The sequence below is a fragment of the Solanum tuberosum genome, unplaced genomic scaffold, assembly GCF_000226075.1.
Source record: "Solanum tuberosum cultivar DM 1-3 516 R44 unplaced genomic scaffold, SolTub_3.0 scf00110, whole genome shotgun sequence".
In the NCBI taxonomy this organism is placed as follows: domain Eukaryota; kingdom Viridiplantae; phylum Streptophyta; class Magnoliopsida; order Solanales; family Solanaceae; genus Solanum; species Solanum tuberosum.
The window spans coordinates 1,503,880-1,523,428 of NW_006239037.1; the positions used below are offsets into that span (position 1 = coordinate 1,503,880).

The window sequence follows — 19,549 nt, forward strand, 5'->3', positions numbered from 1 at the left end:
TCCTGATTCAAATACTGAAACTCCATTAGAGATGAATCAAAAATACTTTTAACACATCAAAAAAAGTGGAATAAATGTTTGAATCAGGATATACAGATCACCATTTCGAACGCATGACATCTAAGTTTTAATCCTGATTCAAATAGTAACAGTTACAGAGATTTTCTGTCCAAAGAGTAGGAACTCTGCAAGGACTCCATATATATGTCATCATGAACAAGTTCAAACCCAAATTTAGTAGCTATTGCACACAACTGAAACAGTAACTTTGTTTGTTTGGCTAAAAGGCATGCAGTACACAATGATGTTGTTTATCAACTCTCAAGTTTAAGTGCTATGATTCTTTATTACTATACCTAGAGGTGCATGTTCTATTCTTTTTTGCCAAACAAAAAACTATAATCAGCAGTAGACTAGCATTACTCACACCACTTGTTCATTATTGTAGTTAGCTGAGCATGCTGTAATGACTTTCCTTTCAGCACATACAATCCATAGTCTTCTTTACCAATCCTCTTCACCTGATTACTGAAGAGGTTTTCAAATATACCAAACTCAGCGAAGAATACTACTGAACATCTCAACTCCTTGGTAAATTGTGAAACTGATCACAAGTTGTACTTGAAATCATGAATATACAAATAATCATTCCTATCATCTCTAGATTGGATGTAATGTGGTTTGATGCCTATTATTCACTATCCAGTTACTATATACTAAATATGACATTAAGTTTATCAAAGTACCTGCAGTTGCAGCTTCCCCATTTGTTTGAGATGTTCCTTCTTCGTTTCCCATGTTCAGCATTTGAAAAGCTTGTTGGTTCTGCTTGATGGGCTGGTTGTGGAACTGCTTGTGGGTATCCTCATATGCCTTGATTAGCAGTCAAGTTATATCCATCTAGAAAACTTACCTCACATTACCAGCATGATTAACATAAGTTCAGGTCTCCCTCCTTTCTTTTTGCACTTCAAAATCTGGTGGATACCCCAGTTCTTTTGTATGTCCTTTGGTGTCGAAATATTCACACTGCACTGGGATTTTCCTCGACTTGAAATTATATCCCGAGTTAACACCACCTTTGTTATTGAAGCATGCAACTCATTCTCTTACCTCTACAACATGTGCAAAGTTTGCCAAAGATGTCTAATTCTCCTAAGAAATTATCATTGGCATAACCAGTATTTGGCTTCTAGATTGAGCATAAGACTCATTATAGCCCATTAGGATTATAGAAGTCTACTATATTCAAAATGCTCTGTAGTTCTTAGATTCTGGACATGCACTTCCAAGATAGATCGAGCATGAGAACATCAAACTCATTTGAAAGATCTTCCAGTTTAGAAAAAATAATTCAATACAAACATGGTACATTGTGATAAGGTAGCGATCTCTTTATGCAAGTAGAAGAATCAATTGTCATTCACCTTGCCAAATCTCTCCTTCAATTCATTCAACATTTAGTGAGCATTAAAAGCATACACAATACCATTGAACAACTCCTTAAACTCACACTATTCATAAACCAAGAGAGGACTACAGCATTAACCTTCTCCCACTATTCATGCAGTTTAGGTCAAAACTTATTCTTGGTGTAATAATCGACAAAATCTAACTTGCTTTTGCCAAGTAACCCTATCCTCATAGATCTACTCCACAGTGCATAGTTCTCAGTCCAGTTAACTGAATACATCAGCAAATTACCTGGTGTGTCTGTAGGTTGAAGACACAAAGGATGTCCCAGAAACCGATAAGAAAAGAAGAGACAAAGGGTGATTGTGCTCAATTGATGTCCCATTACTCAATACTTCTTCAACCACCATTGACAGCTGACTTGAGCTTTACTTCACAAATCCTAGCTACAAACTTAACTGCCAAGGACGACTCAACTCAGACTTGTTTGAATTGAAGCAACTCCTCCCACTGATCAATCACAAGAGCGGTCATCTCAATAGCTATGAACTCAACTGCTCAAGGACGATTCAAAACAACTCCTCCCACTGATCGAACAAGGGAAGAAGAAGAGGACAAAAATGTACTGCAGCTACATCTGGCTACATGTATACACTGTTAAGTCTACTGATTGTTGACTTAATAAACCAACAGTCTAACTGATTGTCTAACTAACTTCATCTTAATTAGATCAAAAGTTACAGCCTTGTCATTTACTATCTATCAAAGCCATCTCACAGTTACAATACTCAGCTTGTCACTTTAGCTCATTCTCTCTACAAATTATTAACACTGACTAGCATATATAGGTTAAATTATTACAATATCAAACACCTAACAAGTAATGAAAGATGTGTAAACTGACAGTAGTTGTTTTTACAAAAAAGGAACATTTCCAATATATAAAAGCCATTAAGCAATCCGCTTAACTGCTATTATTGCAGAATATCATCTAATTTTATAGTTACAAAACCAATATCTAATAAGCAATGCTATAATTACACCACCCAAATGTGCCTTCAAACCCCAGCAGAAAAGTACAATAATGGAGAAAAACATTATCAAGGTATTAGTAAGCAATCCCTCTGGACTTCCCTAAGAAAAATTTGGACAGAAAATGTTTAACCTCTATTACTTTGATCAAGGAAGTACTGTTGACAAGATGCAAGCTAATGGATTTATGCATATACCATCATCACAACCACCTTGTGGGTCCTTTTCAAGTAGTGAAGTTAGCATTTGTTCCGAAAAGTATTAGCGACTCGGTGTCTTATAAATTTTTTCGCTTGTTGTGAGTCCATAACTGATGTTCCATAAGCTCCCCATCAGTCTAAAACCTCTTTCAGATTGTACCTGCAAATGTATTATCAGCACAATATAAACAAACAGTTGTGGACTTGATAAATGGACAACATATATACTGGTTAAGGAAAAGATACTACATGCTGAATTGGTTGAGGAAGGGTGGAATATACAATCTTCACATACAGGGTATAAAGGTACCATTTTTTTCGTCATAGTGATATCAACCGCCAATATGTTAAGCATTTCAAACTTTAAGACACCATGTAATCCATCTCATATATGGTGCAAAGCCAGTTGAATAGATAAGGAAATCATAAAAGAGAACTCTTGCTACAGTTAAATGAGAATGAGTGCAATCAAGTTGCAAGTCTAATTCCTACGGTCGTAGAAAATTGGAACGATGTACTCCCTTCATTCCAATTTATTCCAATTTATGTGACATAGTTTGACTCGGCGTGGAATTTTAAAAAAGACTTTTGAAACTTGTGGTCTTAAACATGCCATAAATTTTGTGTGGCTACAAGACTTTGAAACTTGTGATCTAAAACATGGCTATAACATTTGTATGGCTATAAAAGCTTCACATCAAGGGCAAAAAAGTAAGTTAAAGTTACTTTTTTTCCAAATATAGAAATGTGTCGCTCTTTTTTAAACAAACTAATAAGGAAACAATGTCATATAAACTTGAGCGAAGGAGTAGTAATCACTTCAGTTGTAAGAGAAACATAATCCTAACAAGAACCCTTTCCTCTTCTACCTTCACGCCCCCAAAAAGATTGAAAAGAAGAAGTTAGAACTCATGAACAGTTACAATGATTTGTACACAATCATTTTTCTTCTTCTTTTCATATAGATTTTTTGTATTCCTCCGCTTATATAATTTTCCCCATTGTCCTCTGGATCATCGCCGAGGACTCTCCGATCACTTGATTTCATATTTTCATATCATTTTTTCAGCTTACAGGGAGGTCAATTACGAATATCTAAAGGGTCTTTGCATAGAGAGATGCAAGAGACCTCATTCTAGTTCTAATTACCTTATTTTTGTGTTGGTGTTTTTCAATTTTTTTTTATTTTTTTTGTGTGGGGGGGTGTTTGAATTTGGGAGATGGGAATATATTTGTAAACAAATCGAAGTTGATAAAGCGATTCTGTCTTTAAAGACTCAAGGGTGTAAGCTTGCCAACAGGTATAAGGAACTTCATTTTCACCCTTTTTAAATTCTTATTGCAGTTCTCCTTTTTGTGGGCTAAACTTAAATTGCTTTATTCAGTCAATTCTTTGCAGCAAAACGCTCAACTTTCAGAGATCTATTGCAAAAACAATTTTTTTTAAAAAGAAAATAGCTGAGGATTGAGCGACTTAGTAAAAAAATTTAATTGGATCAACAGCTGTTTGGCCATCAGTTAAAATTATGGACAAATCACTCAGCCAAGCGACTTGTCCGTTTTGGTTAAATGAAAAAAGAAGTGGCCCTTTGTGCATTTTAATTAGGAAAAGTGGCCCTTTAGGCTACAGATTCATACCAATTGAATATAGCTAAGAATGTTGGCGGCAAGATAAATACAAACTGCCGGCATCACGTAGTGGTCTCCATGTTCCTCCTTAACGTGAGAGACAGAGGTAGTTGTCATTGCACTCAACCTTAATTACATGATGCATGGCAACAAGAGGATGGTGGCTAACGGTGATAATCTAAGTGGCATAAATAAGAATCGCTAAGAAGACGACAGGATATGAGACACAAGGCATAGGTAAAATTATGAACAGTCTCCTTTTTGTGCGTTACAGAAGGAACCCTTTCTTACCACATGTAGTCTGTGTCGTTTAACAAATTGAGCTTTAATTTCCGCACATCAAACTCCTGCTATAGCTTTAGTGTCATGCTCTGAACCCTGGAAATGAAAAAATGCACAGCCTATTCAGTAGCAGAAAAAAACATGACACAAAATTAAGACATCAAAAGTCTATTGAAGTTTCCACAGAGTGTGAAGTAATTTTTAAAAGACTGATCTTATTTATAAGAAAAAGAAGAAGAGGAAGGAAAGATGAAAGGTTGATCATTTGCTTCACTAAAGGCATATATTCAATTCAATTGAGGTAGGGTCCTAATTACAAGTATACTGGTTGATAAAATTGTCTGGTTTCAGACTTCAGTTTCACTGAGAGTGCGACTGTGAGAGAGACGTTGAAGTGAAAGTTGTTTCTTCACAAATACTACAACAAAAGAATTACCAGGAGGAAAGCACAACAATCACAGGTAAATGACAAACCTCAGATGGACTGCTTCGAACCTTCCTTGTAGGGGTTCGCATGGTGACAAACTCCTCTGCTGCTGTAGGGTGAATACCCACAGTGGCATCAAAGTCCGCCTTGGTCAACCCTGCTTTGACTGCAACTGCAAATCCCTGGAAGTTTCATTATGACAAAAAATATTACACGCATATTTTATAATAATCAATCTGAAATATCCACCAAATAATTAACGGTAACTCTAACCTGTACAATTTCTGGTGCATCTTCTCCACACATGTGCAAGCCCAGAACTTTGCTCGTCTTTGAACATACTATTAGTTTCATGAAAGCCCGATCTGGCAGACCAGAAAGAGTAGCCTTTAATGGCCTAAAATTTGCTGTATAAACATCAACATCACCATATTCTTTGATGGCCTGTAAAAAAAATTCAAATCATTAATCATAGTAATTAATTATCAATTCACAAGCTCTCGCTATTATACCTCTTCTTCTGTCAGGCCAACTAGTCCAATAGGTGGCTGGGAAAATACTGCACATGGTACATTCCTATTTGGGAGAACAGAACACTCAGATCAGGGGGCAGTTATAGATGATTCTTTTTAAACAACTTAAAATTCAGCTGTGAGAGCTTATGCATTTAACATGGTAGAACCACAGATCTTAAAGCACATTGTACCAATTTGTAGTCGAAAATAATTGGAGAAATGTGCATCTTTGGCTGTCCTTATCAAACTTTTTAAGTCATCAGATGAATTCTCAGAAGAAAGAAGAGGTACCTATAATCGGGTTTTGTGGGTTCACCAGCAAAAATAGTTTTTGCCAATGCTCCTCCCTCCATCAAAGCTACTGGAGTTAGATTAATTCTATCAGTAACATCTCCAACTGCCCAAATTGATGGCACAGATGTACGAGAATACTCGTCAACCTATAAAAACAATTTGCAAATTTACTCTCATTCAAGAACACATGCACTAAATAGTTAAAGCAAATTAGAAAAAAAAGGAGAGGAAGGCAGTCACCTCTATGGCTCCATTCTTTGTCATTTTCACTCCCACTGTATCTAATCCTAAATTCTGCAATGTGTTTAAACAAAAAGAAAATTAAGTAACTGATGGTTACAACTTGAATATCCAATCAAAGAGAGCATGTGTTTGCAAAAAAAGATGAAAGCAGTAATAAGAGAAGACAACATCCTTCCAGATAATATGAACAATATCAAAGAACAAATAACGAAGGAGTTGATGATGAAAATAGAAGCAAATTAATCACCTTTACAGGATCACCAGTCCAACCAAATAATTTAACGCCATCCACCACCCCCCACCCCCACCAAAAAAAAACTGACTGGCCTTGGCAATCTCACACCACCCAAAGAGGGGATGGGAGAGAGAGCCCAAAAGAAGGTGCAATAAAAGATCTTCTTCTCATCAGAGTACCTTGGAGTTTCACTGCACTAAATGTGATAAGAGCAAGCTTTCAGCCTTTCACAGGCATGACAGGGTTTTGGGTTTAATATTGCCAATTTTGGGGGGAGGGAGAATGATTGGCTAGAGGAGAAATCACCATGCTCTTCCTCCATAAGGCTTCAAACATAGCAATTAACTGAATTAACCTATAAGGTCTATCAGAGATAAGCTACCCAACAGAAAGCGGAATAAACCTTTGTATTTGGACTTCGTCCTGTTGCAAACATGATATGAGAGAAACCTTCAACTGTTCCTCTGTTAGTCTTTAAAGACAGTGAGCCATCTGCTGACTTGACAATAGCCTGAGGCGACTCCTCGGTATGGAACTCAATTCCTCTCAATGACATCTGTTCACCAACAAAATCCCTAATCTGCATATACAAAAGAAGTTGAGTGCATCATCCAGATTTTGGGTTATGAGAGAAAATAATTAACAAAATCTACTCCGCATGTCAGGGAAAAATGACTCACTTCTTCATCAAAGCCTCTCAAAACCTTCTTTTGTCGTATAAAAACATGGACCTCACTTTTTAAGCCATTAAAGATTCCAGCAAATTCAAGTGCAATATAACCGCCTCCAACAATGGCAATTTTGTCAGGCTTCGTTGGCAAATCAAGGGCAGCATCAGAATCTATAGCATACTCGCTTCCAGGAATGTCTGGGATAAATGGGCGGCCCCCAACTGAAATTAGTATGTTCTTAGCCGAGTATAGTTTACCATCCACATCCACCGTATGAGGATCCACCACCTGAAAGTACAGTCAAACACAAGGTAATATGCTTTAACTTGAAGCCTTAAAAAGCATGAAATTCAAATTGTAACATTTCCTAACCTTTCCCCGCCCTTCAATCAGAGTAACATCCGCATTCTTCAGAATATTCTTGTAGATACCCGTGAGGCGCTGCAACTCAGCATTTTTATTAGCAATGAGGATGCTCCAGTCATGTTTAGGTTCTGCCTCATAATTCCATCCAAAACCACAACTCTCCTCAAACTCATGAGAATATTTTGATGCATACACGAGCAATTTCTTGGGTACACATCCACGAAGCACACACCTTTATTAGAGAAATCAAGAAATGATTACACTTAATAAGAAACAATATTGTTTATGTTACACTTCATATGAAATTATTTCTCCCCTGGTTTTAATGTATAGGACATTCTTTTCATTTTGGGATGTCTCAAAATGTTTGACAGCATTCCATTTCCATACAACGTTCACAATTATCAAGAATTCAACACATTAAACTATTCTGATTTTAAAATTTGATGTGTGATGTTTTCACTTTTCACTGTTAAACTAGCTTTTTAACCATTATTACAATATACTTATCCAATGTCACTAGTACAATACGTAAGTCGTCTAATATATCATACTACATACCTAGAAAAATACGGTCATATAAAATGAAATGGAGAGATTGAGGGAATCTCACAATTCTTTCTTTGATTACGGTTTTCTAAAAGATATTTAGATACTTCAAGATAGAAAATTGTGATTTAAAGCACTCATTTTTTCTATCCATCTCAAAAGATTGGATAAGATAGAATAATTACTGTGCCTGACCAAGTCATATATGGTTTTACCATATAACGACTTGGTCAAGTAACCGCTTCTCCGTAGAGAATGGCAGAAGAAAACTTCACTTGAAGGTAAACGTGATTAGCCAACGTGGAATCAAGGCGGTCAGTTGATGTGAAAAGGAGACAATCAACTACCACAGCATTAATGGGAACAAGCTGAGCTTTTAGAGAACAATTTTGAGTACAATAGGAAGTTGTTTAGGCCCATAAAGGCTAGCCCCATAGATACAAAATGGACCTTTTGTACATAAAATGAACATCACTCATCATCCAGCATACATGCAACATGCATATTCTTTCACCTAAGTCGATTCCATTCAATTCCATTTTTTTACAAGCTTCATGTTAAGAAGCTGGTAAAAAGAAACGATGACATCACAGGCATTTACAACCTTACTGTACAAACTATTTCCTTACATTAATACCAATCATAGTCTAGTTTCCCAAAAACAATCTCACTCTCCCTAGTGCAATATGCACAATTTTGATATCAGGACCTTCGGCGAAATGATCCTTTGAACAATTGAACCCATATTCATGAAATGATCCTGGAATCCATAGTAAATCTGCAGAGTTTCCTATGAATCACATAGCTCATCCAGTTCGATCAATTCAGAAACTTTAGCAACAATATCATAAAACAATATTACAATTAGCTCAAAACATATTCGAGACAAATAAAATAGTTCATAATCCCCCATCTTCTACACTAGTCTATAACTAAACAATTGGTTGATTCTCCTTCACATAATTCCCCAAATAACAATATAACATGAGTAGTTAAATACTAAAGATGGCATATTTTCACTATCAAATTAAAAAAGGTACTATAATGAGAAACTCACGTGCCACCGACGCCGCCAGTTGAATCAGAAGATATAGTAGAGAAAGGAAGCTCACAAACAGCAACCGAAGCCCCAAAATTAGAAGCAAACCGAGAAGCCCTAACACCACCACTACCAGCACCTATAGTGAATAAATCGAAATCGTAATGCCGAGGAGTTTCAGCTCCATTAGAGGACTCAGCACGAGTGGTAGTGAAACGGCGGCCATAAGATAATGATGAGGTACGGGGATGAGTGAGAAAATTGAAGCGGAGAGGCTTGATAGGGTTAGAGAGAGAAAGAAGAGAGAAATTAGAGAATTTAGTTCTGTAAAAAGTATGAAAAGTTGGAGAAGAAAGAGTTGTGCTGAGCTTTGGTGAGCTCAAAGATGTAGCCATGGCGGAATAAATTTCTCTGTTCTTTTTTTTTGTGGTGAGAAATAAGTAAAGGCAGTTCCGAATTTGTCTCTGTTTTTTGTTTTTTTTTTTTTTGTGATTCGGAAAATCTCCGAAAGATAGCTATTCAAACTTTACTTCTACGCAGCTTTTGTTTGTTTATTTCTTTTGGAAATTTGACTATTTTGGAAGTATCTAATTATTCGACTATAGAATAAAATAATTTTAGTTGGCATGTGAATATGTTTTATTGTGAAATTTAAAAAAAAGTATTTTTTTTAAATAAGTAAAAAAGTTAATTTTAAAAATTGAAGTTGTTTTTTTTACTTTAAGTGAAAATACTTTTTTATTATTATTTAAATCTTTTGAAAATTCTATAATTCAACTTTGGGTTAAATTTCTAAATTTTATGGCTAAATATAAAGTGAAAAAGAAAATCAGAGCCAAATGCCTTCTTATTATCAATTTTAATTTTGGTACAAAATAATCATTGTTATTAGTCAAATAATTTTAAAATATCTTTGTCACTAAGTAGGCGTTAGGTCATACGATATCAATTCATAATATGAAATTAGTATTTGGACATGCGATTTCACGCTGATTTCATCTCATGATTTCGTATCATGAAATGAAATCTCAAATTCTCCAAAGACCATGATTTGGGAATTCCATATCATGATTTAGGATTTTTCAAATACAAAAATTGACCAACAAGTTTATATTTTGTTAAAAAAAATACATTTATATCTACTAGCCATTTTTTAATATGTAAATAAAATTTATAATTCATATAATTACTTTTAAACCGTTTATATCTCATACAACAATTATTCTTGTCAATAAAAAAAAATTACTTCAGATTTATTCTTAATTTACCATTGTTTACCAAATTCATGATTTTTTAATCAAATTTATTACCATTTCATTCAAATCATTGTTAGATGAAAAAGTAAATTAATCATTATATTGAGCGAACAAGACTAATCATTGTGACATTAATTGAAAAACAGTTTTCTTAGCTATTAACAACTTAAACATTATAACTTATATTCAATTTAATTTTTTTTATTGAATTAAGGTTTGATCAATAAATGTTGTATTTTTTAGAATAGTTTTGTTAGGGTATTATGCAATTTTTATTTTATTTTTTTACTTATTTGGTAAGATTGTATGAAAAATTGAAACAATTTTAATAGTTTCACAACTTATGAGGTTTTTATGATTATGTGAAAATATACATCATAAAAAGTCCAAACCGCATGTCCAAACAAAACTTTAACTTCATCTCATGATTTCATATCGCACAGTTAAACTCAACTCAAATGATAAAAAAAGATTCAATTTTATCCTTGAATTGTTCAAAATAGAAGAATTTCACCCAATAATTTTTTATATTTCAAACACAAATTTAAATATATCTTTTTTCACATTCATTATCAATGCAACTAATATTTAAAACAATTTTTGTTAATACAAAAAATTGAAAAAAGTACTTTATCTAAAAAATTGAAAATGTTACGAATATCAATGACAATTATAAAATAACGTACTTAATAAGATAAAGAATAAAAAGGATAAGCAAAGGAAGATTAATAAGAAGTTCTAAAATTTGTAGTGCAAATATATAATTATATTTAATTGGGAATTAATACTTTATACAAATATTTTTTTGTTGTTAAGCAAATTGAACAAACTATAGAATTATTGACTAACTAGGCAATATATATGCGCTTCACATAGTTATAAATAACTTCATTAAGCTTAGAACATCCTTTTCAATATTATATTATTAAAAAAATAAGTAAATTATGATAAAAACTACGGTACATTTTTTTAAGAATGTTTCATAAAAAAATTATTAGATATTATTACATATCTCAATTCTCAAAGACTATAGATTTATAATTCGTTTTTGAAAAAGTCTTGATGTCCGATCAATTTCATCTTTTACATATTTCTTTATCTAACATTTGTTTGTTGATATAATTATTTTTTCAATGTTAATTGATCTTTTTATCAAATCATTAATCATCAGTACTTTTTATCTTTTCATACACGTAAAGATCTATATAATTTTTCATCATAATTGTGGAGGATATCTTTGTAAATAAATATTTTTATGCAATGCATATTATTTTTAATACATCAAATCATGTATAAGAAATAATTATGTAAAATCAATACAAGCATTACTAATACATTCTATTTAATGTCATTCTTGTACACCTTAATTACCAAATGATCTTTTAGATACATACTCTGCACAGTTAGAGAAAGGTAGGAGCATTGTGGAGGTCGAAGTTTAATCGGTTGCCTTTTGTTGATCTTCATATTATTATTTTTATATTTTCTTTTGGATGATTTATTATTTTTCTTTCAAGTTTATGTGGAGCTAAACTTCACGTTCTGAAAATCTGATAAACCATGAATATTGACGTTTGACGATTATTTTCAATCTTAATATGAATTATCAATTGTGATTGTTTCTTTAATTTTGTGCACAATTGGTTGATTGTTTGACAAACATTTAGGTTCTATCAACTACTTGAGACATGCTTGAGAGAGATTATTCTTAGACTAGAGAAGAATTAAAGAAGACTTGATCTAATTTCGTTAAATTTATGTCTAAGATAAAGATATATTTGGTTATTTTGTTCAATTAAATATCGTAAACTCAATGCGTTCTTAATAAATTAATTTCATAAAAATACAATTGTGACAATAGATTTTGAATAGACAAGTAATAGTTTAGGAGAATAATACGAGTAAATCTAATCAGATTAATTAGCAAATCAATTCTGAAGAGACAGTTTGAGAACTCAATAGGATTGGTGAACCAACCGGAGAGTCCCTAACATTCATCTCATTTGATAACATAAAATCCACTACTTGTTTGTTACAGTTCATTATTGATTTTATTTTTATTTTAGTTGGTTCATAATTATAACTGAAAAAGTAATAAGAATAAGAGGTGTTAAGTTTTTTTATCATCCTGGCGTCGAGCTCCTCTCCTCTTTACTAAAATATTATTTCGGATGAATGGGGAATTATGTCGTTTTTTTATCCGCAGAATAAGACTTAGGAGCTCTCTCTTTTATGGCAGAGATCTCTCCATACCAAGAAAGTGAATCACAATGGATCGAAGCCCTCCCTTTCCTTTCATTTAGTGAGATTCTATCTCTTACTTGGAAAATTGTGGTCAAGCCCTCCCTTTATTCTTCGGAATCGAGCGGGCAGCAAGAATTAGAATCAACCTATATAACATTTGTTTCGATGTAGTCGGCATTCTAGAAGCAAAGCTTCCTGGTTGCCTGCCTCCTTGTGCATAAATGCGTTTCATGATCTCTAGCTCTTTCCCATCAGCTCGTTCTTTACTAGGCATCTAGACGAACCTGGTTTACATCTTGATTAACATTAGTTTAATTTAGTAAATAATTAATCACAAGTCCTTATTGGGCGATACTACTCTTATCACATTATTATTTGTTCGACTACATATACTTAAAGAGTAAACAATAACCTCATATTTCTTTTTTCCCTTTCTAAACATCACTAATTTTGTTCAATGTTTAATGCATCACAAATTGAAGGATTATTGAAAGAGGTTGCTAGAAGTGGAGAAGGAAAAATACAATACTTCAATTGAAGAGTCTAAGAGATACAACATCAAGAGAAGTAGTTAAAGTTGATTATAGTATCACATAATAATACACAAAGTTTAAAGAGAGAGTCCAGATTCTTCATCATCATCAATTCCAGAAGTGTAGACAGTGTAGAGAGACCAAATCAAACCAAATACACCAAAAAGGATCCAACCAAGAAGATTGTTGCTGAGTCCAAATGGTAGCCCTGTTCCTTCAGTGCTCATTCTTTCATCAACCAAAGCCATTGCTACTGGGTTTGACATACTTGCTGCTACTGCTGCTGCCATCAATGATTCTCCCATTCCCAACTTTGATTCACCCTTTGGCTTTCCTTCCATTGAGCATTTCACTTTTCCACCCTTGCTCATGGATGGTAATCCTGAATAAAGACGGATTCAGTATTTAAACTTAATTGGTTCAAACTAGTCCTAACTTGATATTTATACTATTTTCTAACTCTGTCCCAATTTATGTGGCTCATTTTGTTTTCTGGGAATCAAATTGACTAATCTTTGAAGCTATGAGGTTCAAAGTAGTTCTGACTTGGTATATATACTATTTTCTAACTTTGTCCCAATCTATGTGCCGCTTCGTGTTTCCTGAGAATCAATTTGACTAATCTTTGAAGCTATACTGAATCAGATGGCTCAAAATTTATCTATTCAAAGTTTATACTAAAAGTACTATAATTGCAATTCTTTCAATGTAAAAAAGATGTATATTTTAAATTATTGATCAAAGTTTACAAAATTTGAATCTCAAAAAATAAAAAATGTCATATGAGTTCAAATAAAATAGAGTAATTTTTAGGTGTATGTGTGTGTTATACGTATGTAAGATGAACACGTGCTTATGGACTTTGGACTTCATTTAAATTCAAAGGTCCCTAGGAAAAATTAGTGATAACTATATAAAAGAGACCAATAATATCTCTCCAAATCGATGTATGAACTCAAAACCGTTCTCTAACCCTAACGGATGAATGATAGACATGCTAATTAGGAATTAATTTACTTTCGAGATTGAGAATCGCGACGAACTAATGCTATCATATTTCAAAATTCATGAAATTAAACTAGAAAATGAACGTACCAAGAATAGTTGAGGTGCGGGATACAGATCCCCTTTGCACGAGGGCGGCACGTGCCACAGAAGAAGTTGTGGTGCAAGCAGTGATGGTTGCCATTTCTGTATTACTGAGAGAGAATGATCACAACTTCAACTTCTTTGTTGATTTCAAATAAGATATGGGGCTATTATCAACTCAGTTTATTCATACACAACATACATATAATTGGGATGAATAATAATCTTTAGTTGAAAAAAGCATAACCACACCTCAACATGGATTATTTGGATTGCTCCTTATCACTTGTGAGCCAATTGTATTCAGCCACGTGTCATGTCATCTAATATTAACCACTGTTTTTTTATGAAGTGGACCAACCAGCCACATCCATTCAAAACAGCAGTATAAGTCTTCTTTTCATTTGATAGAGGCACATTGTCCTATTTGGACAATCAAAAGATATTTTTTTTTATCATTAAAATATTTCAAATTGTTAATTATTGTGATTTAAAATATATTTTATATAGTATCTAATTATGTAAAGTTTTATTTTAAAAATATTGAAGATTTTATGTTTGAATTCATATTAATATTAGTTAGTTTGACCATCATATTCTGAATTTACAGATATATACAAAAAATTTGTTGTATCTAGAAGATAATTGCTTGTATTTTCTCCAATATATATACGAGTATTATCTTTTTAAGGAAAGTTGATTCATAATGCCTCAAAGTTATCTTTTTCTTCGATTATATTTCTTAATTTTTCCTAACAATATGTCCATGCATGTATTACAATTAGTAGGAGAACATGTGCAAGATCGAATTAATAGTTTGAAATGTACATGAGAAAATTGTGCTACAATGTGAAAGAATCGGGCAAGATTGCATACCTATCGAGTTAAAGCTCTTCTGAAGTCTTAATATATTATTTAGGGAAAAAGGTCTGAAAAATACTCTAACTTTGATTGAAATTGTTGTTACGATACCAAACTTCATGGAGGACCTTTTACCCCCTGCACTATTTAATAGTGTATTTTAAAGGTATATATGTGTCCACGTGGACACGTACGTTACTATTTATAATTATGCAATATTTATGGTGTCCACGTGGGCACATATATATCTTTAAAATACACTATTTAAGATCATTTCCAAAGTTTGGTATTGTTACAACAATTTCAATCAAAGTTCAGATATATTTCAGACCTTTTTCCTATTATTTATTTTCTGTCAAAAATATTATTTATACTATTACTTATAGAATTGTTTTAGCAGTTTATTTTTATATATATATAATAGATGTATCAGTGGTTTTCAAAACTAAAATCAGTAAACCCCTGCATAATTAAGATCAACAACAACAATATACCTAATTATGATATTTTCTCAAAAAGTTATTCAATTTTGATCTATAACTTAAAAATCACTCAATTATATAAATTTTACTCACAAAATCACTCAATCTATTTAATGAATTTTGTAATTAAAGTTTTTTAATATGAAGTTCTAATTCAAAACCAAAATTTAAAAAAAATAAAAGAAATATCTATTTAAACCATTTTAGTGACTCAATCCAACGAAAAAAACAAACAAATTTTAAAACGGTAAACAAACATAACTAAGTCATCAAATATAATTAAAAGAGAGAAATATATTCATAACCAAGTTTACTATTTTGTAATATATAGAAGTCTTAAATTGAACAGACATATCTGTTTATGAAAGAACACGACTGTTATAAAAATTTATTTGTTCATGAAAGAACATAATATTGGAATACTGACCCCAGATTTGCCTAAGGAACAGGTATATTCTGTTTGTTCCTTTGCAGATAACAACAGTTACGTTATGTAAAGCAAATAAAGTAATGACACAATATTTTATCGCGAAAAACCCCGACTCATAAAGGGTAAAAAACTACGACTTACACCTTTGTAGGATTTAACTCCAATTCATTAAACTCTGAGCCTCACAAAAGATTACAAACCTATGTAACCTAAGAAATTATAAACTCTAATTCCTAGACGCCAACAACCAACTAGATCGTCGACCCCACTTCAAGTTATGAATTCGAATTACAACTCTTGCAATCCTAGGAACTAACTCTAATTCCTAAACTCCAACACAAACCTCCCAAGATTTATGTTCCCAAGTCTTTAAGTCACCCCAACTTGAAGACTATATTCCTACTCCAGTTTATATTTCACTGGATCTAGAAATAATTAAAGATACAACTCGATAAAAACTCAATACAAGAAAACTTGACTCAAGAACTATAAAGCATAAGCCTATGAATATTGATCAGGTTCTTCAATCTTATTTCCTTGCCGTTGGTTGCACTTTGTAATCAGAAATCACTCAAATATGAACTCCCTCTATTTGATTGTATTCTGCTTGTAACTCTCTGTTTAAGTGCACAAAATTCGTTGGAAGATCTTTGCTCTATTTATAGACTAAGTAGACCAAGAATCCTTTTCCTGCTTCAACTCTGCTTCCTTATCCGTGTGGAATTTGAAAATTCTTGTAAACTGATTTTATGCACGCTTCATCTTCCTTGAAGGAGTTCTTTTATGAAAGGAAACCTTTTTGCATTGGTCTCTTGTCGAAAAATCAACCTTTTCACCGCTTTATAACTTCTAATTCGCGTGGTAGACATTCTCCTTATCCTAGTCGGATTCGATCTGAAAGGAACATCTCAACACAACCCGTTTCTTTCATCTGTTCCTCTATTTGTCAATTATCAAAGTCTTTCTCGATCTAACAAATTCCCCTTTTTTTATGATGACAAGCCATTGCTTCTTGTATGAATAGATGAATATGTGTTATGCCAGTTTCTTAAAGTACAACACACAAAACAAACACATTAGAGGATCAAGTTAGACCAATTGGGCTATAAATATTATACAAGCATGCACTTCCCACTTTTGACATCATAAAACACTGTGAAGGCATACACCACACTAAGAGAAGCAAATTCGATACTCATTGCCACTAGGCTATTGCCTATACAAACACTTAAAAATCAAGAACTCATTTAGTTATAGCAAAGCATTTGCACAAACATAAGAGATAGACATGAACTTGAAACTCAAACCCAACATTAGCATTAATCAAAAAATATATACACCACAAATGTAATCAAAATTAAAGATAGAATCAAGCACTTGTGATGAGAAAAACTTGGAAGGTCAAAGGCTAGAGTGGCTAGGTAATAGCAAAAGATCGGGCATGAGAGAGTAAATAAAAGTCCTTTTTCAGAAGTACAAAAAACATCTTTTAGATTAACAAAATTAGTAGTCTCCTCAATTTCAAAAGTAGCCTTGGTCTATACAAGTTCAGCCTTGAGCTTTGTGTTTTATTTTTCTGTAGTAGGCCTACATGTTCAAGATTATAGTTCATATGCAGTTGGTTCATGGCATTCTAGTGAGTGACACATAACTTCAATTTCAGTTTTTTTTTTTATCTGTATCACCTTTAAGGAATTGGTTCAATCAATCCTGTACCCTCCGAAGAAACCATAATTCACTCATCTCTAACCCCCAAATCAGTAATCACCTTGCATAAGAGCAATGTCCGCTTCCCAAAGTTCACAACTCTAATTTCAATAGAGTCATCTTTAATTTCAATTGAGTCAGTAAGAGGAACAAATTTTGTCAGCATCGTTTGTAGAGGAACATGTTCTCCCAATCTGTTCCCTAGACGTGGTACTATCAGGTGCGGCACCAACTATAATAATTTTTTACATCAACCTTAAATCCAGTTTATATGGATCCCAATAAAACTACTAAGTTCTACATAGGGGTCCCCCATTGATTCCCCCTCACTAGATGCATTCGAGTTGAGCGTAACAACTAAACTTTGTTCAACTATAAGGTCCCCAAAATATTCACCCTCACATGGTACATCCTCCAAAACTTCCTCAGTAATTTTAGACACACCCAATAAAGATTTTCCCTAAGAACCAGCACTACCTACTTTCTACACCACAACCTCTATTATATAAGGTACCAAAGTAGAGGTGTCATTCACCGTAGTCATCTTAATCATAAACTTAGATAGACCATTACACTTAGAATCTTCAAGAATTTCATTAAGAACCATATATTGTAATTAATCAAGCATGAACATGTTTCTTGAAGAACACTTTATTCCACAATTTTAGAAAAAGATGATTTCTTGGTTAAGAAGTTTATGAAAGAGAAGGGTGTGAGTTGTAGAGACACACTAGGATAAGGCTTTTAATAAGATATTTGTTTAGTGGTATTGAGAGTCTTTTGAGATGAAGAGTTTTATCTTGGGTAGAGATCTGGTTATATTTTATCACAAGAATGCGTGATTAGATTCCTTTTAGAGAACACTAAAAATAGAGCATAGAACATGTATATATCTTTTGGGACAAGTGGAAGGAACAGGTTCACGTGTATTGATTCTATATTTAGTCATGAACAATTGTAGTATAGATATCTTAGATCGCTGGATAATGTTGAGTTTTGCTCCAATTTTACTAAGTCTCTCTCTTGTGACAGATGCAAATACAATGTTATAGTGCATGAGTGACTTGACTTTAAAAGTGGTATAGAGACATACAACTTAATGTACAAGATTGAGCATAAAATTCAAGATTAGAGGGCAGTATGCGCAATGTTCATTAGCCATTGGGGGATACTCATGTGATCTTAATCATCCCAAATTCCAAATTATTCCTTTTGAAAGTGTTTTCCTAGGTTGATCATCCTTCTTTCAATTTATGTTCTTTAGTCTTGCCTATTTTTTCAACTTTTTTTTGAGGAATTTCTTTTGATTTCAATCATGCATCTGGAGCAACATGTGTTCACTAGTGAATGTTGCCTGCTTCCTCTCACTTTTCCTGCAAATTCAAAGGTTAGATTTAGGAACGCAGACTAGCTTGGGTCCTTTGTATTGATAAAAAGGACGAATGAGATCTCTATTAATCCATATTGGTAAAATAATTTTAGATTTTTTCTTTTGCCCCAACTTGTTCCTTTGACGTGATTCCTTTCTTTTAACAGAGTTGATTTTTCTATTTGAAGCAGCTTTGAAGTTTTTATTCATGTGAGTTATAACTATTGGGCAGGTACCCTTTGAGTGACCAATACTATCACAATGTGTGCACAAATAAGAGATTTTCTCAGGGACTTCTTTAACAAAATCTATTCCAACTTTAGTGTTATGTGTTCTATTACAGAGCTGAGTCACAATCATTGAGGACTAAATCATTTATTTGCCCTCTCAAGCTCATACTTAGTTCTAGCCAGGTCAAAATTTATTATAAATAAAACAATAAGCAAAAAAGGAAGTACAACAATTAGAAGAAGTAAAAAATACTAAAATAAAAGAACTAGAAAAAGAAGAAGAAAATAACCAAGATAATCTACTTGAAATAAGAATTTATGAAATAAACGGCGATGATCTAGATGGACAACATTCAGAAACAAGCGAAACATATACGGAACTTTTAGCAAACATGGATAATACAAAGAATTTAGAAGTAAATACAGAAGACGTAGACATGGACGAAAAACCTA

At 33.1% G+C, this 19,549-nt stretch overlaps 2 protein-coding genes across 2 annotated transcripts; both read right to left on the minus strand.

Moving 5' to 3' along the window:
• Positions 1-2,332: 2,332 nt before the first annotated feature.
• LOC102581092 (glutathione reductase, chloroplastic) lies at positions 2,333-9,390 on the minus strand. Its single transcript, XM_006349686.2, has 11 exons — positions 8,914-9,390; positions 7,314-7,539; positions 6,951-7,229; positions 6,674-6,850; positions 6,033-6,086; positions 5,790-5,938; positions 5,496-5,559; positions 5,257-5,427; positions 5,031-5,165; positions 4,566-4,652; positions 2,333-2,805 (listed from the first exon to the last, which is right to left on the minus strand). The coding sequence occupies exons 1-10, from the start codon at positions 9,288-9,290 to the stop codon at positions 4,614-4,616; spliced, it is 1,671 nt and encodes a 556-aa protein (XP_006349748.1). The 5' UTR covers positions 9,291-9,390; the 3' UTR covers positions 2,333-2,805; positions 4,566-4,613.
• A 3,512-nt stretch (positions 9,391-12,902) lies between these two features.
• On the minus strand, positions 12,903-14,217 carry LOC102581428 (photosystem II reaction center W protein, chloroplastic). Its single transcript, XM_006349687.2, has 2 exons — positions 14,024-14,217; positions 12,903-13,310 (listed from the first exon to the last, which is right to left on the minus strand). Exons 1-2 carry the CDS (start codon positions 14,115-14,117, stop codon positions 13,006-13,008), a joined length of 399 nt encoding a protein of 132 aa, XP_006349749.1. The 5' UTR covers positions 14,118-14,217; the 3' UTR covers positions 12,903-13,005.
• Positions 14,218-19,549: the final 5,332 nt, after the last annotated feature.